Source organism: Puntigrus tetrazona, chromosome 5 (assembly GCF_018831695.1).
Source record: "Puntigrus tetrazona isolate hp1 chromosome 5, ASM1883169v1, whole genome shotgun sequence".
Taxonomy (NCBI): domain Eukaryota; kingdom Metazoa; phylum Chordata; class Actinopteri; order Cypriniformes; family Cyprinidae; genus Puntigrus; species Puntigrus tetrazona.
The window spans coordinates 9,275,765-9,294,389 of NC_056703.1; the positions used below are offsets into that span (position 1 = coordinate 9,275,765).

The window sequence follows — 18,625 nt, forward strand, 5'->3', positions numbered from 1 at the left end:
TCTTTCGCGCCAAAAGAGGTAATTCAACAAACAGAATAAACGCGTCATTGGAAATCAGTTTGTTTCTTTTGCATGTGCTATGAAATATGATCAATTCACTGCACACCTTGTGTATTCAAGTTGGAAGATACTATGTGCGATTCTTTCAGATCGAACAGCAAAAGCTGATAAGAGATTTCAATTTGATAAAAAAAAATGGTAATAATTTCTTAAGTTTCTTTTCATATTAAACCACTTATTTACCTAACCCAACTCATTTAAATTTGGCACAAGTAATTCAGTAAAAGCTCACGGTCCCCACCTGGTGGTTCCGTTTCAGTTCGTGTTAAATCTGAGCTCAATCTGTCAGTATGTTAAGAAAACGCATGATAGACAATGCTGTAGGGCATCATCTTGTATTATTTTTCAGTTGTATTTGGGCAGCCTCATAATGAGTTAACCGCAAGCCAGCGTTTGCCCAATGTCAGCGACGTACCTCACTGATGCTCTGAATGGGCACAAATCCCTATATTCATGTTCCAACATTTTGTGGCAAGCCGTCGCAGAAGAGCGTAAGCTGTCATGACTGCAAAGGAAGGGATTAATTTTTTTCTCTTTTTTTTTAGGGGGGCATGTTTACACGTTCGACAAGATACAGGACCATCATTAAGGACAGATGATGTTCCAGATCATTCCTCCTAACACGCTGTTCCATTTCATCCTGAAGGTTTTTCTTGGGGTTCTGGGCAAGGGCTGTGCGGGGGCCTTTCAAATTATGTCCGTTGCTTGCTTTGTACAGCGCGTTCTCATTCTTTTGGGTGTAATCTCCCTGTCATCATTCAGCATGCAGAATACACATTATTCAAGTGCATGTGTCCATGTAACAAGGGATGTTTGGTGCTATGATTCAGAGTACGCCCAGGGAACTGCCCTTTACAGAGCAATATTTGAGCGTTTTAGTGAATCATTCCTTCAACCGACACTACATTGCTATAGGCATGTATTTAATTTATTTTTTTTTTTTTTTGGTTTGGTTTTTATTTTTTTTTTTACATATTCTGTTTTTGCTGTGAGGTGTTGCTAATTGCCTTGTTTCTTTCCGCATCCAAATCCACTGGTTTAAAGTAAACCATTTTTTTAAACAATAAGAGACGAGATTTATGGGCCGTCTTCTTTTCACTATTAAAATCAGTTTGTTTTCTTCTCGTGTAAGAAAAACAAACAAATAAAAACTCAACAAAAGGACTCCGCAGGCATGCAAATGATGTTGTTGCGGACCTCTTTTATGATAATCAATTCAGTGGGTTTAGGAGGGTTTGGAAAGCGCATCACATGCGATACATGAATTGCAGATTCCTGCGAGAACCTCTGTGGGACTTAAGCATGTAATTGTGATGTGCTGTGGAAACTCATCGGTGCTAATTAACCATGTGTCACGACAGCATCTGGGTTGCAGACGTCTAGTTTCACCTGCATACATGGCCATATTTTCATTTCCTTAATAGTTATATGCTGTTTTGTGGATCGTATAAGACGTGTTCTTGTACTAAACCACTCAAGATTATCTTGAGGAAATTGGATCACTCGAAAGATTGAATGCAATGCAGAAAATATAGCTTGGCGATCCTTTTAAGACTCTCGCCTTTTGTCAGTCTTTGTGTGTACTCTACCTTTTGATCATAGCAACATAATATCCTCTGGCAAGGAGCTCTGCTGAACAAATCAAGATTTGGCTGACCACTGGTTGTCGGCAAGAAAGAAATCAGAAATTTAATTTCACACACCAACTGTCATCCACTTGGGTCACATTTAATGTACCTTCAGAGAAAAAAAAAGAGTAAAAGAGAAGGGCTACAATCTGCCCGTTGCTGGAAGACCTTCATTTTTCTTAAAAATATCCCAACTCTTATAAGCTCAGTGTCTCTCGATACATCTGGACATGTGTGCAAATCGATCCTTCAAATAAAAATGAAGAAGTAGTTTGTTTATTATTGTCCATCTATCCAGGGTTGCAAAAGTGAACCAAAAATTAATAGAATGTGGAAAGGCAGCTTTGTTGCACAACCGCAATATATTGATTGTTTAGTTAACGAAAAACTAAAAAAGACTAACCTGATCGACATGTAAAGTAAAATGCTTTTCTGCTTTTCAGTGGTCCATGACAGGCATTGCTGAACTTATTTTAAGGAACTTGTTCTTTCTTTCATTTTGTTATCAATGATTGAAGAGATGTAAATAATATATGTCAATATGTGCCATTAAAATATTGATTGTATCCTCCGTGGTGCAAACCTATGCCGTATCGCATCTGTTACCACCTTTACAATAAAAAAATTCCATAACACTGAATATTACACACTTAACGAAAGTGCAGTTATAGATTTTATTCAGCCATGAGTCAACAAATATGTCAATGATATGGCAGAGACTAATACTCTAAATGTATTTTAAATAGATTGTCTGTGCCCTGCGGTGAAAAGCTGGAGAGTTTAGGCAGAACTGTGAAGACTTTTGAAAAATGTAATTACAACCACAAGCTACCTGAGAGATAATCGATGTCTGTGAGCATGCTGTGTATGTGAATGAATCATAGATAATAAGACGATTCAAAAGAAGTGAACAACAAGTAGGCTACTTCTGAGGATTAAATCTATTGTTGCACATCATGCTGAAATATTTTCTTTCACGGACATATTTGACAGGTTCTAGTTATTTAAACATGTTTCCTATCATAAAACAGATCCTCAGCTGGCTACTATGGGCATATAAAGTCAAAGGATGTGTCAAGGCATACCATGATTGATAGAAACTTCATTTATGCTAAGCCTTTAGATGAAACATATGTAATCAGAATTGCACCGAAGCATGTTTGCATGTCTCATTTTAGTTTATTTGTTGTTTGTTAGAGATAAGAAAGTGTCAAATGAAGGATTCCATTTTTATTAACATATTAAGGCATTATAATAAATTAAACATAATAAAATAAACTAATTAATTTTCTAATATTAACACTTAATTTACTTTACAATAAGGTGTCATTCCTTATAATGTGTTAACACATATAAACAAACAATGACCAATACATTTATTTATTATATACAATTATTTATGAATCTTTGTTAATGTTAGTTGATTGTTCATGTTAATTCACAGTGCATTAATGTTAAAAAGCGCATCTTTTAATTTTAATAATATCTATCTATCTATCTATCTATCTATCTATCTATCTATCTATCTATCTATCTATCTGTCTGTCTGTCTGTCTGTCTGTCTGTCTGTCTGTCTGTCTGTCTGTCTGTCTGTCTGTCTGTCTGTCTGTCTGTCTGTCGCTTTCATTTTATCTGTGCTGGCCCTTTAAAAGGTTTGTCCAGCACGTTGTGCGGCGGGACGGAAGTTGTTTTGGGAGTACAAGTTACACCTTACAGCTGCTGATGTGTTTTTTAACAACTATTTATAGGAGTGAATAGCTAGTGAACATCTCATGGAAGAGCCCATTATGCATTCAGACGGTCCTCAGGCTCTTCAAAACAGACTGCCGTCTCTTTAAGAACAAAGGCTCGTTGAGTCTTAGCGGCGACGGCTAACATCTGAATGCATGGAAATCTCAGGCTAACTGAAATCAATTAATACTGTCACCATGCCGTCTTACGAAGAATGGAGAAAAACCATTCACTTCTATTATTTCGTTAAATTCTCCCTAAATGTGTATTCAATGCTGTTTTCGGTAAGTCTGACGTTACGTTTAAAACGAAAGCTGTCCTCGCGTTGCTTTGTTTTTCTTTCGCATAAACACACACATACACACTCGCCCTGAACGAATGCGCTCATGTGTTTATGTTGAACGTACAGGCGGCATTACAATAATATAACGGTAACTTTAGCCGTATTTACCAGATCATATAGAGATTACATGCTAGTTTCGATTTAAAATGTCACAGATGAGCTTTGTGTCTCGGTAAACACAATAGACGCGTCGCTTGGTGATTTAAAGGCGCAGGACGTTGTTTTTTTCTGTAAATGTGTCACATTGTACTGGCGATAAAGAAGGGATACTGTATTTACATTGATTTGTTTTTATGGGATTCCTGGTAATTGTTGGAGACTAATAATATTGAAATTATATAGACCTAGACATGGTCTGTTTATTTTTTTTTCCATTCCTTACTCTGTTTATCTTTACAGAATACATATATGTGTGTATATATATATATATATATATATATATATATATATATATATATATATATATATATATATATATATATATATATAGATTGTATGTAGAACTGTCCATTGGTGATGCAAACTACATTGGCTATTGGGACTTTTTTACACGGACAGTCCTTTTAAAGAGAGAGAACCCAACACCCTGTCTTTTTAGGGACATTTTTATCAAAAAATTATCCAATTAAACTATTTTTGTTTTATTACTGTATTTTTAGAGTGATATTTTTTGCTTAATGACCACCAAATATTAGGATTTATTTTATTTCAACAAGAAGCTCACCGGTGTTCTGTTTTCCCATAGGTAATACAGTAAGTCAGTGCCTTATGGGAGTATCTTGACTATTAGGGTTTTTGTAACATGATGATACAAGCAGAAAAGTCTCTTAGGATACTCTTCAAATCATCTTTTCCTCTTCCCCATCTCTACTCTTAAAGGAACAGTCTACTGAAAACAATTTTTTTCTCACTCTTGTGTCATGTCAAACTTGTATGACTATCAAGAAGATATTTAAACCAAAAGAAAAAAATACAAGTCAATCGTAATCAAAACAGTTCCAATGTTCTTTATACTCTTTTATACACTCTTGCCACTGTAATGCATATTGAAGTCGTGTTAATGCTTTGTTTACATTTCAAACCAATTAAATGCTATATTGCTGTCTTTCCATAAGGCCACACGTCCACAAAAGTTTATTTCCCCACAGTTAGCATATTTTTTTCAGTTGGAAGCGCCACATTTTTTAAAACACCAGGAGCATGCTGAGCGTTTTTTTGCTTTTTTCATCACTGCCATTTTTCAGATTTCTTGTCTCCTATTTATTTTTTTTACTGAATCGAATTGCTGCTGTAATATTTTTATGAAATATACTGTCAGAGAGTGAATTTGCGTTTCCATTCAGCCCATCTGCTGTTTTGTGTTTGTGCAGATTCGTTTTATGTAGATTTTGATATTACAGTTTCTAAAAAAAACCAACAACCTCATACTGCATATTATGTGTTATTTTGGGGTTTGTTTTAAAATGTAAATTTAGTTTTGTTATTTTACACATTTCAATTTCACAAAGAAATTTGCAGCATTATGTCCAAACAATTATACAAAAACTTTTCAATTTAAAAAAAATAATAAATAAAAATTGTTAGAAAATCATAGAATCATCAAAATATCTTCCTTTGTGCTGGGATTTTTGATTTTGGGTGGACTTTCACGTTAAGATTGGCTTTGCACAGCTTCTTCAGGCTCCGCTAAAACACTGCAGTTTATCAGTGAACAGAAAATTGAAGATGTCTGGAATCTGAAATTGACAGATGATAAAGTTAATCATCCAACAAGATTTATTAAATTAACCTTCCAGGAAGAACAGTCAGGGAAGAAAATTGCGAATGAAGTGGTTTCAATTAGTATGCTGTGTTCTAATATAGTCCTTTGTGATGACACAAATTAATATTAAGACGGCTACATCAATCTTCCTTATGATTTGCGTCATTTCATTTACATTAGTTATAGCTCAGCACTCTTAAAAGTTACATCTGTCGCCTTATAAGGATTAATGTGAGGAACACAATGGGCTCATTGTTTAATTTTACATCAGATGACTGATCTGCGTGACTTGCTTGTGCTTCGAAAAATTGATTTCGACTTAATATCGCTGCCTTAGTACTGATTTAATCATGTAAATGTCATTTTATGAAATGATGCAAGATATGCAAGAGATGTTTTTACCAGACCTTCTCCTGTCCTGTCCCTTTAGTTGCTCGGTCTGTGCGTGTTCTGTATCGGAGTGTATGCAGAAGTAGAGAGGCAGAAGAATCGCACCCTGGAGGGGGTGTTTTTGGCTCCTGCTGTGGTCCTCATACTGCTTGGTCTCGTCATGTTCACTGTGTCTGTGATGGGTATGGTGGGATCCCTCAGGGATAACAAGACTCTGCTGCACATGGTGAGTGTTGCTTGCCTGGTCGTGTGTGCATTCAGTAAAGATCCTCTTATACCGTGTTATTGGTGGATTTTTTTGCCGTGACTTATAGTAAACTCTTTGTGCAGTTCCTCTGTGTGCTGTGTGTTCTCCTGGCTCTCCAGGCTCTTGCCCTCATCATTGCCCTGATCTTTGAGAAGACGGTAAGACGTAAAGAAACATTGAGAGCAGAGGCAATATTAAGTGTGGTCTGTTGTTAATGAGTTGATTGTTTTTTTTTGGTTTTTTTTTGTCTTTAGACAATCAAATTGTTTCAGAAAAGTATACGAGAAGGAATCAAGCACTACTATGATGACTTGGACTTCAAAAACATATTGGACTACGTGCAAGAGAAGGTTGTTTACCAATTTAATTACTGGAATCTAAGTTAATTATACACCCACAGTAATATGGTCTACGTCAAGTCAGCTGTAGATAATATCCATCTTTCAGGCAGAAAAATATAATTTGTCAATTACTGAAACATTTATCCACAAAAATGGTAGTTTTCTCATAAAACAGGCACGTAAATGCTCAAAATGCTTTTGAATGGTTCTGTATTCTACACTATTTTAATTAGGCAAATCTACTTTTTTTTTTATTCATTAAGAACACATTAAAGTGTTGTAAAGTAACAGTAAAGACAATACAAACAAAATGTGTTTAATTACATTTGAAATAAATTCTCTTTATTTTTTTTAATAAATGTATAATTAATAATAAATAATACATTTCATTTCATTTTAACAATAATGATACAAAATGTTTCTTCAGCACCAAATCAGCATGTTAAAATTATTTCTGACAGGTCATTGTGTCACCGAAGACTAGAGTAATGGCTGCTGAAAATTTAGGAATAAATGAAACTTTATAATATATTTAAATGAAAATTAATTAATGCAGCCTTGGTGAGCATAAGACAAAAACATAAATTCTTACCAAACCCAAACTTTGGAATGGTAGTGTATTATATATTTATATTTTCAATATTTTATAATCGTTTTTAGAATAAAAAAAGCACTGTGTAGTTATATTTATTAGGATTATCATTATAATTCATGTTAAGAATAATTACTAATAGACTATTAATAATTAAAATTCTTAATTAAAAAGGCAAAGAATAATTAAAATTCTTATTTTTAGACTGCTTTTTTTAATTAAAATCTCTATTTTGTCTTTTCAGTTTTCTTGTTGTGGAGGAGATGAGTACAAGGATTGGGAAGTAAACCAGTACCACTTCTGCAATGGCACGAGTCCTTTGGCCTGCGGCGTTCCCTACACCTGCTGCATCCGTCAAAGTGTTAGTCACTCCGCACACTTCACCCAGTCATGAAACATTAATCAGCGCATAAGTCGCCCCCTCTACATGGCAGTCTGAAGGAAAAAAAAACCTGCATCACAGGCCGTTTTTCATGAATTCGCCAGTAATCCATTCTTGCTGAAAAGAATATGCACTTTTTCTTCTTGCAATGGAAACTGTCTGACCCACAGGTCTGTGAGTACAGGGAGATGATTTCTGAGCTTTTTTTTCTGGTGGGTTTAGAGAGCTATCTAGTAAATGCTGTTCCCCATGAGTCAGTGGAGAGTGCATCATGACGAAGAAAATTTAATTTGCCTGCCCTGCACTGCATAGAGTTTGCTCTGCTGTTTATGAGTGCCCCTTTCTCTCTCTCTCGGAGTTAATAAATGTTGATTGGGCACTAATGCACGGTTCTCCTTTTGGTATGACAGCTCACTGCAGTGAGAGAGCGCAGGCCTTTTCAGGCTAAGAATCAGAGACTGCCAACATGATGAAGGCTTCAGATCATTAATCTGTGTTTCAGATATTTGACTTCAGATGGTTCCCTATCAAATTGCAATCCAGAAATGGAAATGCGAAAGATTCAGTAATCAGCTGTAGCATTTTTCTGACCAGGTTTTGATAGAAACTCTTCATACAAACACAGTAAAATGCGTTAAAAGAGTGTACTGTGCTTTTATTGGTTGCTAAAAAGCATAACGACAGTTCACTCCAAAATTTTTATTCACTGATTGCTCTCCCTTTTGTTGTTCCAAACCCATAAGATCTTTGTTCATCTTCAGAACACACATGAAAATATTTTTGATTAAATTATGGTAGAATATGGACTATACATGGACTATTTTAACCATGTCCTTTCTACCTTTCTATGTCATGAATGTCTTGTGTTACTGTCTATGCAGGGTCAGAAGGTTCTCGGATTTTATCAAAAGTATATTAATACATTTATTAGTCTTATGGGTTTGGAATGATGTTAAGGGAGAGTAATTATTAATTAATTACAAAACATTAAGTTTTTGGGTGAGCTATAATTTTGGAAAAAAATCAGTGGAACTTTCTAATGCGACTAATGTACCTTTTACTCTTATTACTGAATGATTCATCTGTTTCAGTTCACATCATTGTATAACATGTCAGCTATTTTTTTATATTTAGATAGCTGTCACATGGTATGAAATGTATAAGAGAAATTGGAATGGGGGGCTTTGGGAGCAGGCAGGTTTACTGTCTATTTGTAATCTGATTAGATGGGCTCCCTGCTCATCAGTCTTATTACAGATTGCCATCACTGCAATGAACCTGTGCTTTAAAGGTTACATCATGCTTAAAAGTGTGTGCTGGAATTCAATATGGAATTGTGAAATATGAACTTTTAAGGGTCAAAGATCATCAGAACACAACATTTACGGTTAACCAACAATCGTCTGCATCAACAGCATCCCATTAACCCATTAAGTAGCTTTACTAATGAGTCCTGTGTGTTTATTTCTATCAGGTCGGAGAAGTTGTGAACACACTCTGCGGCTACAAAACTCTCAACCAGCAGGTAAAATGGAGATCTCTGAAGTCCACATTCTTACAATCGCCCGCAACCGGCTTTGCATCATTTCACATAATACTCACTCTCCTATCCAGCGCCGCGTTTGGAAAGAATCATTTACCAGACCTTGACACTTGAAATCGTCTTTAAAGGAGATGCTGTGACAGGAAAACAAAAACCTCCAAAGCCATTTCAAGTGCAATCATCTGTAATGGTGTCGTCATTGAGTTGTTTGTTCCATAAATAAAAACCAAGCAAATACCATCAGAGCCATTACGAGCACCACATCTATTATGCCATTACGATGGACTCCAGTTGTTATATTTTAACCTTGTTTTCGTCATGAAATCTAAACATTACCAGCCACCTTTACCGAATTTGCTTTCTTTCTCTGTTCTGTATTACAGCGTGAAACTTTAGATGGCACAATTCATGTGCGTGGCTGTATCCATGCTGTGAACCTGTGGATGGGGGACAACATTGGAGCTACTATTGGAATTTGCTGTGCGGTTGGACTGCCACAGGTTTTATGTTCATCTTTACTGTTTATTATTTATATCATCCTATCCTGAAGTATATGTATCTCTTCATCGTGTACTTTTCCCTCTGCTCTTTATATCTCCCCTGGCATTGCACATTTCCATTTTGATTGCCTACTACCCATTCTGTTTGACTCTTCCCTCATTAGAGAATGTTCTGGCAAACAATAAATTATAGAAAATGGGCATCTGCACTGACCAGATGCAAATGCCCAGTGAGGGGAGAATGACTCTCTGAGAAGCTGCTGCCCAGTCTTGCTAAAGCACAAACTTTAAACCTTTTTTCAGAATAACTAGCCTGCTCATCTGTCTCTCTCCTTTTCTGTCTGCTGAGTTGAGGGAAGAGGTCACATTAAATACAGCCACATGGCCATGCCGGCACATTCCTCCATTAATGCATTAATCCTCTAATTAGAGCAGAGGCACAGTCCCCTTGCCCAAATATGATGGAGTGTGTGACAAAGATCCAGTCTGGTAAATCACTGTTTGGCTGGATTAATACAGTATTACTGTATATTTTATCATATGTTTTACGTAAATCAAAGATTTGTCTTTATAAATGAAAAGTGAAAAGGATCTTTGAATCTCCTTTGGAAGTGATTTAGGTTATAATTTAAATATGAATATTTAGAATATGTTAGAATAACAAAAAACGAATTAAAATGATGAGAACATATATTGTACATGCACACTGTGACTTTTTGTGCTTTGATTAAAAAAAATATTTTTGGTAGAAGTGCTGTACAGATTTTTTTGCACTTTTTTTATTCATTCGCTTTGGGGTCAGTGTTAGAATTTGTATTTTTTTTTAAGAAAATCTCTGCATTTATTTAATCAAAATGCAATAGTAATCAACAGAAATATTTTTACAATTGAAAAATAACTAACAATTTTAATATGTTTCAAAATGTGATAGAAAAGCTACATTTTCATTAATCCTATGTTCAGTGTCACACATAAAAAATCGTTTTAATCAAAATTGGTGCTTAAAATTTATTTTTTTTTTTTTAGTTACACTGCTTAATATTTTTTAGAGATAACTACGTTTTTGTCATGATTATTTGATCTTCCTATCCATAAAATAATTATGACAAAAACATAGTTCAAACGATCAGCATTCATTTAAAATAGAACTAACTTGTACTTTAGATCAATTTAATGTGTCCTTGCTGAATAAAAGTATTATTTTCTTTAAAAAACACTAACCTTAAACTTTTGAATAGCAGAGTATATATTTATTGGTTGACTTTATGAGCACACAGTAGGTCTAACCAGCATTCTGTTTCACTTGCAAATTAAGTCTAAAGAGTTCTTTATGATCCATCTCCAAAAAAAACATTTCTTGACACTTCACAATTTTAATGTTTCTTTTAGCTTCTCGGTATTCTCCTGAGCTGTGTCTTCTGGAATCTTTTGGTGGAGATGAGCGAGTCTGAAGACATGGTGGACTTCAAGATCCTGAAACGTGCCGGTTATAAGTACAGTGAACTGGACCTCTCTGGAGCTGGGTGGTGTATGTGTTTACCTCGTGAAGAAGGCTACCTGCCTGTTCCTGTAGCAGAGCCTGACACCTGGGCTCCAGACCCTATCTCTTTTGACCTGGAACAAGAACAGACCAAAATATCCTTTACACATTCACACCTGAAGAGCCAAATGGCAGAATCAGGTATGAACATGGATGAAGTGGACAATCGAGCTTAAGAACCACAAAGAAAAAGAAGCTGCATCTTATTATTTTTTCATTTTTATTTAATTGTGATTTGTATATAAAAAGTTCACACTGTGTTTTAAGAGCAAGTGAGTTAGTTGCACTACGTGTTGGTAAAAATGTTTTTTTAGGCATGAAAAATGAAGGCTTTGTAAAAAACGTTTGATGATTGATGGAATCAAGGTAGGAGATCTCAAACTGCTTGTATTTATCAAACTGTTAAGAACATATCACTCCAGATGCTGTTTACACAATGCATTGGTTTTCACCATTTTAATTAATTCTGTGTCTTATGGGTCTTAAGGGAGTTTGCTTTATTAGCCATTATAATAGTAATACAATATAATAGTTATAAGTTATAAGGTGCATAGAAAGGGCTCTATGAATTAATTATTGGCAATCAGTTTTTTAAATGTTTTTTTAAAATGCAAAATTTAGGCTTATATTATCATGACTTCAGGGAAAATTGTAGCTTTTGAATTTGTTAAAGATTATCAATGTTGTAGAAATGGATGCATTGTTTAAAAAAACACTCTTAGATGCACATTTGAATTGTTTTTTACATTACACTATTGTCATGTGACTATTCTCACAAAAAAATGAACAATTGAAATGATCATGCATCTGCTTTCTCTTTCAAAGTGCCCAAATTATGCAATTTTTTTAAGTAATTGGGAGTTTCACAGAATAGCTTTGCATGTATGCAATGTGAAAACCCCTCCTACTCTGCTCTGATTGGTCAGATGTGTTTGTGGGTGGGGTCAAGTTGTTTTTAGCTGGCTGTACAACCAAAGTCCCTTTAAGGCAAGTTATGTCACTTGGCTGACATATTTGAAACGCTTCTTGGGCATCTCAGAGCGTTGACTGTTTCTATAGCAACCGGGACTTCTAACAGCAACTGCAATGATGTGCTAACTTTACCGATTAATGATGGGTTCTTTTACTCAAAAGGCAGGGCTTTGTTCGATTCTGCACCCATATTGAGCGTTGCATTTTTCCCCATTCAAAACTATATGAGTGACACATCCTGGGTATTCTATAGTCTTCTATAGTAAACATAGGCAGGAATTGTACAAATTTTTTACGTCATGATGTGTAGCAGTCATGGAAAAGGGAGTCGATTCTTTATTTTGGGAGACAATAACTTTATTTGTCGTGCATTTTAAGATTTACAACTATGTAGATTGTTTAGATTCACATACAGCTACATTACACTCTACATGAAATGCAGTGTTGGAAAAAATTGCATAATAGGGGCACTTTAAAATGCATGAGGTTTGTGTAATGCTGACATTCTTAACGGGCATAAGAACCAATGAAATTATTATTTATTAAAGCGTTGCCTTAAGTACAAGATAAACGTTTTTCCCTGAGTACCTCAGGCTATTCTACAATAGCCACATTAATTTGTATGTAGGATTTTTTTATTTAAATGAAGGGATTCCTGGCCTTGACCACTACTTGAAGTCTTTAAGTAATGTTCATAGTTAACTTTTAGCGGTCATAAACTTGTTTTAAATGTCTAGTTCAAGGTGTACTTACTGTTTGGTAAGACTGAAAATGTTGTCATAATTACAGCTGTTTGCCATTAATGTATAAAACCTGCATTTTAGTAGTCAGTAGTAATTTTGAAATACCTCACAATCGCACCTCTTTGCTAATAGACCTTTTTCAGGGTGTTGCTAAAGATAGACTGCTGCGCTCCAGCTAATGTAGCTCCGTTTTTGTAGTAACGTTGATGTGACTTTCAATAAATTTAGCTTGAATTATCCTTTTAAGTATGTCTCTCGGGTTCATTCTGCGGAGTCTCTCAAGCCTTTTAGTGGAGCGATAAGTAAAGCTGTGAAAACTTCTAAAGAGCCGGGCTTGTAGATGTGGACTCTTCAATGAACAAGCTGTTTTCTAGTGCATAATCACTTTTTAAGTTGATCCGGAGAGTGAATGTTGCATAATGACGTCCCAGTCCTTCTGGCAATTGTGTAGCTGAATCTGTAAGGCTAATGTATCTTTCCAAACAACTCAAATTGCATTTAAGGACTTTGATAGCAACTTGGCGAATTAAAGGGAGTCTTGTTGATGCTGCTTTCCGGACATCATAACACATCGCTCACATTAATTCCCGTGTAGAGCGATCGGTCTTCAACCTCTCTCCTATTTCCTCACCGCTCACGCCACTTTCCTCCTCACGGTGATGGCCATCAAGAGGTTGCATGTGGAATAATTATAGCCGGTGTCTCAATGGGAGGAAATGAACTGCAGCACTGAAAATAACACTTCGCATGCTGAAACCAGGGAACAAAATGCATCCACACTGGCATAATTATGATAATAATAACAGCGTTAATAACAGTAATTAACAATTGCTGGCTTGAGGGAGGCTCAAGGATGGGTTCTTGGTTTTTTTCAGATGGATGAGTGCATCAGAAGTGGATGAGGCTAGCAGATCAAGTGATGCACTGCAGATGAATTGTCGGTGCTCGACAATTTTTTTTTTTTTCCTGGAATGAGAAGAGAGTAAAATCTCAGCATTGAAGTTCTTGAGAAGAAGCCAAGAATACCTGGTTGTTTACCGATTTAATGTTGAAGGGTTGGTTCAGCAGAAATGCTAATTTACTTTTGCACGCAAGTGAAATTTTACTCTCGTTCTGACGGCACCCCATTCACTGCAGAGGATCCAGCGACATTAAATTTCTAAAATCTTGTTCAGCTAAAAAAACTAAATCATCTACATCTTGTGTGACCTGAGGGTTAGTGACTTTTCAGCCGTTTTGACGGGTGAACGTTTGCTTTAATAGTCAGGCAATGCAGTGAGCCAGAAAGGGCAAGAAAGATCAGATTTGATCGCAATATAGTGAAAAATATTTGATCCCCTAACCAAGGTTTTGTGCAATTATGCATATTGGTGGACAGTTAATGAATCAACATTATACAGATTTTTTAAAAGTGTAATACAACATTAAAAGGGGGTGTATGGCTCATTCCTGCTGCAGCTTAAAAGGCTGTGTCTCTTATCTAAGTAATGAGCCCAGCACATCTATCTCTGTGGGGACTATGAGGAGAAAATGGTTTGCTCTACAATAGGGATTTGGGGATATTATTCAAATCTGGAAGAAGACATGGATGTTGACCTGAGACTTGTTTTGTTACTAAATGAATAAATAAATGAGCAATTTTTTATCGTCTAGCATTCTGTAACCGGGAACATTTAATATATGTGCAAAGAGCAAAAAGCATTGTGAAATAAAAGAGGGTAAGTATCAGGCTTAAAAAGGGTACAATTTGAACTGCAAATAATAGAAAATAGGTTCAAAATTACAGTGCTGGTTTTCTAGCACCTGTGCTCCCCAGTTCTCTGTAGACTAGCCAGTTTTCTTGTTTTGTAAGGTGTTACAGAAACCTTGCAAGGTCAAATTATTTGAATCAATCAGTGCAGAATTTCTACTGGTGCAAACGAAATCTAAATTGTTAATGTTCAATAGTTGTTAGTTTTACATTTCAGATTTGCTGGTATTCATTCTTCTGAAGTTTACTAGAATTGTAATAGCCATGCACTGCGCCTTTCCTCGTCATTATCCCTGAGGTAATGCACATCTACTCACCTCATCTCATCATCTTCTGACAAAAAAACCCATATGGTGTTATCACCGAGCGAATCGGGCTGGGACTGCCATGCTCCGGACGGCAGAATGAATCCAATCTAGCCAATGAATATCATTGAGTGTCCCTGATTACTCACACAAATGCAATGCAAGAAGTGGAGTGGTTTCAGTCCACACAGAGAAAATGGCTTTTCATGTGCATCAACATGTCATTTCTTCTGGAAATATTCTGTTTTCACAGATGATTGAGAGCTGTGTGTTGAATGATGAGTGAGGTTGTGTTGGCATGGAATGTGTCCTTGATGGATTGTCATGCGGATGATAAAAAAAAAAAAAGAGTGACAGTGAATTACTTAATTACATTTATAACAGTTAAAAAAAAATAGGCAAATAATCAGTAACTTCGGTTTTTCACACAGTTTGTCAGTTCATCAAACTGGTATTTTTTTATACATTTTCATATAGTTTAAATCTATTAACACATTTACTGACGTATTGCTCAAGATTGATAGAAAAATTATAATTATTAACTGACTTTATTTGGAGTCTATTAATGCTGGTTAACATAGTTGCGAAGTTACTTCCTGTTAGTAGAATGTCTAAAGTGGACTATCAACAAAAAAAGAGTATATTTTTAGTACTTCAGCTGTACTTCTACATGACTGTAGTGCATTAACCACAAAATTAGCTTTTCCAATTTAGCAGACTTTAAGTATACCAGTTTAGTCTACTAAAAGTAAAAGCTGCAGGGTATTTGTAAGTAGCATGTATTTATACTTGATATGAAATAACTTGTGGTGTAGAGAAGCTAAAAACAGACATGTTTACGCTAAGGATTAGGGTTGTGTGGTGTATTCATTTTTTGTTTTTATTTGACACACTATCTGTATGCGTTTACAAGAGACTGGGCCTGAAATAAACCTACTACAAATACATTTAGATGTATTTATTTCTCACTATAAAGCACCAAGCTTTCCGTGTCACCAAGCAATGCTTTGTTGTCACGTTGTATCTTATAAGACAGACTTATTTTATAAGGCAGAATGAAGTTAATAATGATATTTGCGCACACTGACTTTCTTTGTGGAATATGTAATATCCAGAATGAATGTGTTGTGCTACATCTGTTGTTCCTCGAGGACATCTGTGTGCACCGGAAGGCAACTTCATTCATGTCCATTAATAAAATGATTTGGTTAAAAGTCATAGCAAAAATTCATGAAAGTTGTGTTAGATCTGAGAAAAACTTAGACGTGACTTTGATATTCGGTTTTTCAATACGATAAAATGAATACATTTCTTTGGTTACAGTGACCAAGTAATTATTGTAATAGCTGTAATCAAACCATATGTGTAAAAAGAACAGCTTGTGTTTGTTTGTTTTTTTGGTTCCTGCAGTCTGTTGAGATTTGGTTTTTAAATTATGTTTCATTTAACAAGTTAAAGGTTCCAAATAGGTGTTAATATACAGGCTTTCTGAAGACTTTGAAATGTCCAGAACAGATCTTCTTTATGTAGTTAATTCGTTATTAACAAGACTACTCCAGGTCAACAGGAATCGCATAACCTGAATCCTAAAGGATGAGGTTATCAACACGGGTTATCTTGAGTCTCTATTTGTTATTGATCGTGTGTGTGCGCGCGTGTGTGTGTGTGTGTGCTTTGATGAACACAGAGCATTGAGCTTGTGCACTCAGTTCAGGATCTGCTATAAATTGGATTTTTCTAAGTAGTCAATATATGTCAAAGCACATATCCTGACATTATGCTGTCATTTGTGTTCATGAAAAAAAAAAAAGACAAAAATAGCTTGAGGCCACGAAAATGTGTATACCGCACAAGTCCTGAAGAGAAACCACAGAGCCAACAAAAAAGAAAAACAACTGGGTAAGTAAGTAGCTAACGTTACACGTTAAATATATTCTTAAAATATCCGTGTTTTATATGTATTCTCAAAATGTAATGAGGAGTTACGGCCAACTCTAAAGATTTAATGAATTCCAGTCCAAGACTCGACTTTATCCAGCTTTAAGACACAACCTATTTAAAATGTTAGGATTTGTGCAGGGCTACCCTTCTTCGCAAAGTGAATAGTGTGGACATGAGAGTGCACAGTGAGTCAGTAATGTCCCTTAACACAGCTCTCAATGGTCCATTTGCCTGAGTCCCAGTTATCTACTTATCGACCTTGTCACCAGTCCATAGCATTGACTCACACTTTGTGGATGTGTTAGCATGAGTGGGTGTGTCTGTGCGCGCGCGGGCTGATTAACTGGGAGAGGGTTACAGATTAGTTCTCTAACATCTTCAGTTTTTGTCCCGTGTCCCATAGAGCTGCGCTCCTCGGTGATTTCCTGTATTGATGAGTCCTTTTGATTTGCTTTTCTCCTTTCCATCCGTGCACTGCTACTGAGATCAGGTAGGACTTTTATCAAGCGTGTATTTTTGAACATGAAAACGGTGTGTGGCAGCTCTTTTTAAAAATGGAAAATGAGATGATCCATTGGGCAGATAGGGTCGTATGGCACTGGTGTAATTTGAGCATGTTTTTTTTTTTTGATGCATTTTGGTTATTTGGGTGTCCGTGCTGCCCGTGTAAATCACAGTTTGCCCTTTTTAGCCTTTACTTTGTGTTTTTGAATAAAATGGCATAGCTCAAACTTCATTTTACAGATTACTGTGGCTCAAGGAAGCTTTAAATGCAGTTTGTGTGTGTATTATTTGTATTATTTATCACACTTCCCAGACAAATATCAAGCAGCATAACTGTTTTCAACACCGATAACAACTGTGACTGTATTCTTCTGTATGACTTCTTTCAAAATTATTAATAAATCCTACCTAGCACAAACATTTGAACTGTAGCATGTGCAGAATAACAGTTAGAAGTAGGACACAAATGACCATTGACGTTTATCTGTATTCATTTTAATGCATTAGATGATGCAGTTTCGATAAGACATTATTACCGAAATCGGATTTAATTTAACATGATGAATATTTTGAGGATTCTTGCTGATGGCTTTTGCTTGATATTCTGTTTAAAGGGTCTTGTGAGCATTTTAATCACAGCGAGGTTTGGTAAGATATTTATTTTAATAGCTCTTCCAGTGGAAAGTAAAACGTTCATGGGCGAATTAAAGTGTGAAGGAACATTTCTAATGAACTTTTGTCAGCGCGGGTCTGTTTAGACAGAGTGCCTGATGTGAGAGAGAGAGAGCAGGGAGGTTAACAAAAATGCAGGAAGAGAGAGAGAGAGAGAGAGAGAGAGAGAGGACACTGGGCCAGTGCTGTAAGTGGGTTGAGTACAAATGGGGCTCATTGATTGAGCCTGCGAGTGAGAATGGCCAACAGCATTTCTCTTTTTCCCTCTTTCGCCGCTGTTCTCTCTCTTGCTCCGCTGGCCATCGGGTGTGAAGGACACCAATGTGACAACTAATTATCCCGTTGGGAACCCAGCAGAGCTAATCAAATGCAGTGCCATGCCTCCTTATTGTGATCTACAAGTTTACGCTTCCTCACTTGAGCAAGTTCAAAACGGATCCGAGCTGGAACTATAGAGCAATCCTCTGAATAAATGTTACTGAAGAAAAATATTATTGTGATGCATAATATATTAGCTGCATTATAATATTAGATGACCTCTGTGAATATAAATGATCACGATGCTTTTAATGGTGCACATTTTTATGTATAGCATTCAAAAGATTGGGGTTGTTTATGTTTTTTTAAGTTTTTTGAAAGTCACTTATTCTCAGTGCATTTTTTTAAATCAAAAATACAG

General features: G+C 35.9%; 1 protein-coding gene across 1 annotated transcript; it reads left to right on the top strand.

The window, feature by feature from the left end:
• Positions 1 to 3,352: 3,352 nt before the first annotated feature.
• On the top strand, positions 3,353 to 11,764 carry zgc:110329 (uncharacterized protein LOC550500 homolog). Its single transcript, XM_043240551.1, has 8 exons — positions 3,353 to 3,703; positions 5,955 to 6,140; positions 6,245 to 6,319; positions 6,416 to 6,511; positions 7,339 to 7,455; positions 8,951 to 9,001; positions 9,403 to 9,519; positions 10,909 to 11,764. Exons 1-8 carry the CDS (start codon positions 3,617 to 3,619, stop codon positions 11,233 to 11,235), a joined length of 1,056 nt encoding a protein of 351 aa, XP_043096486.1. The 5' UTR covers positions 3,353 to 3,616; the 3' UTR covers positions 11,236 to 11,764.
• Positions 11,765 to 18,625: the final 6,861 nt, after the last annotated feature.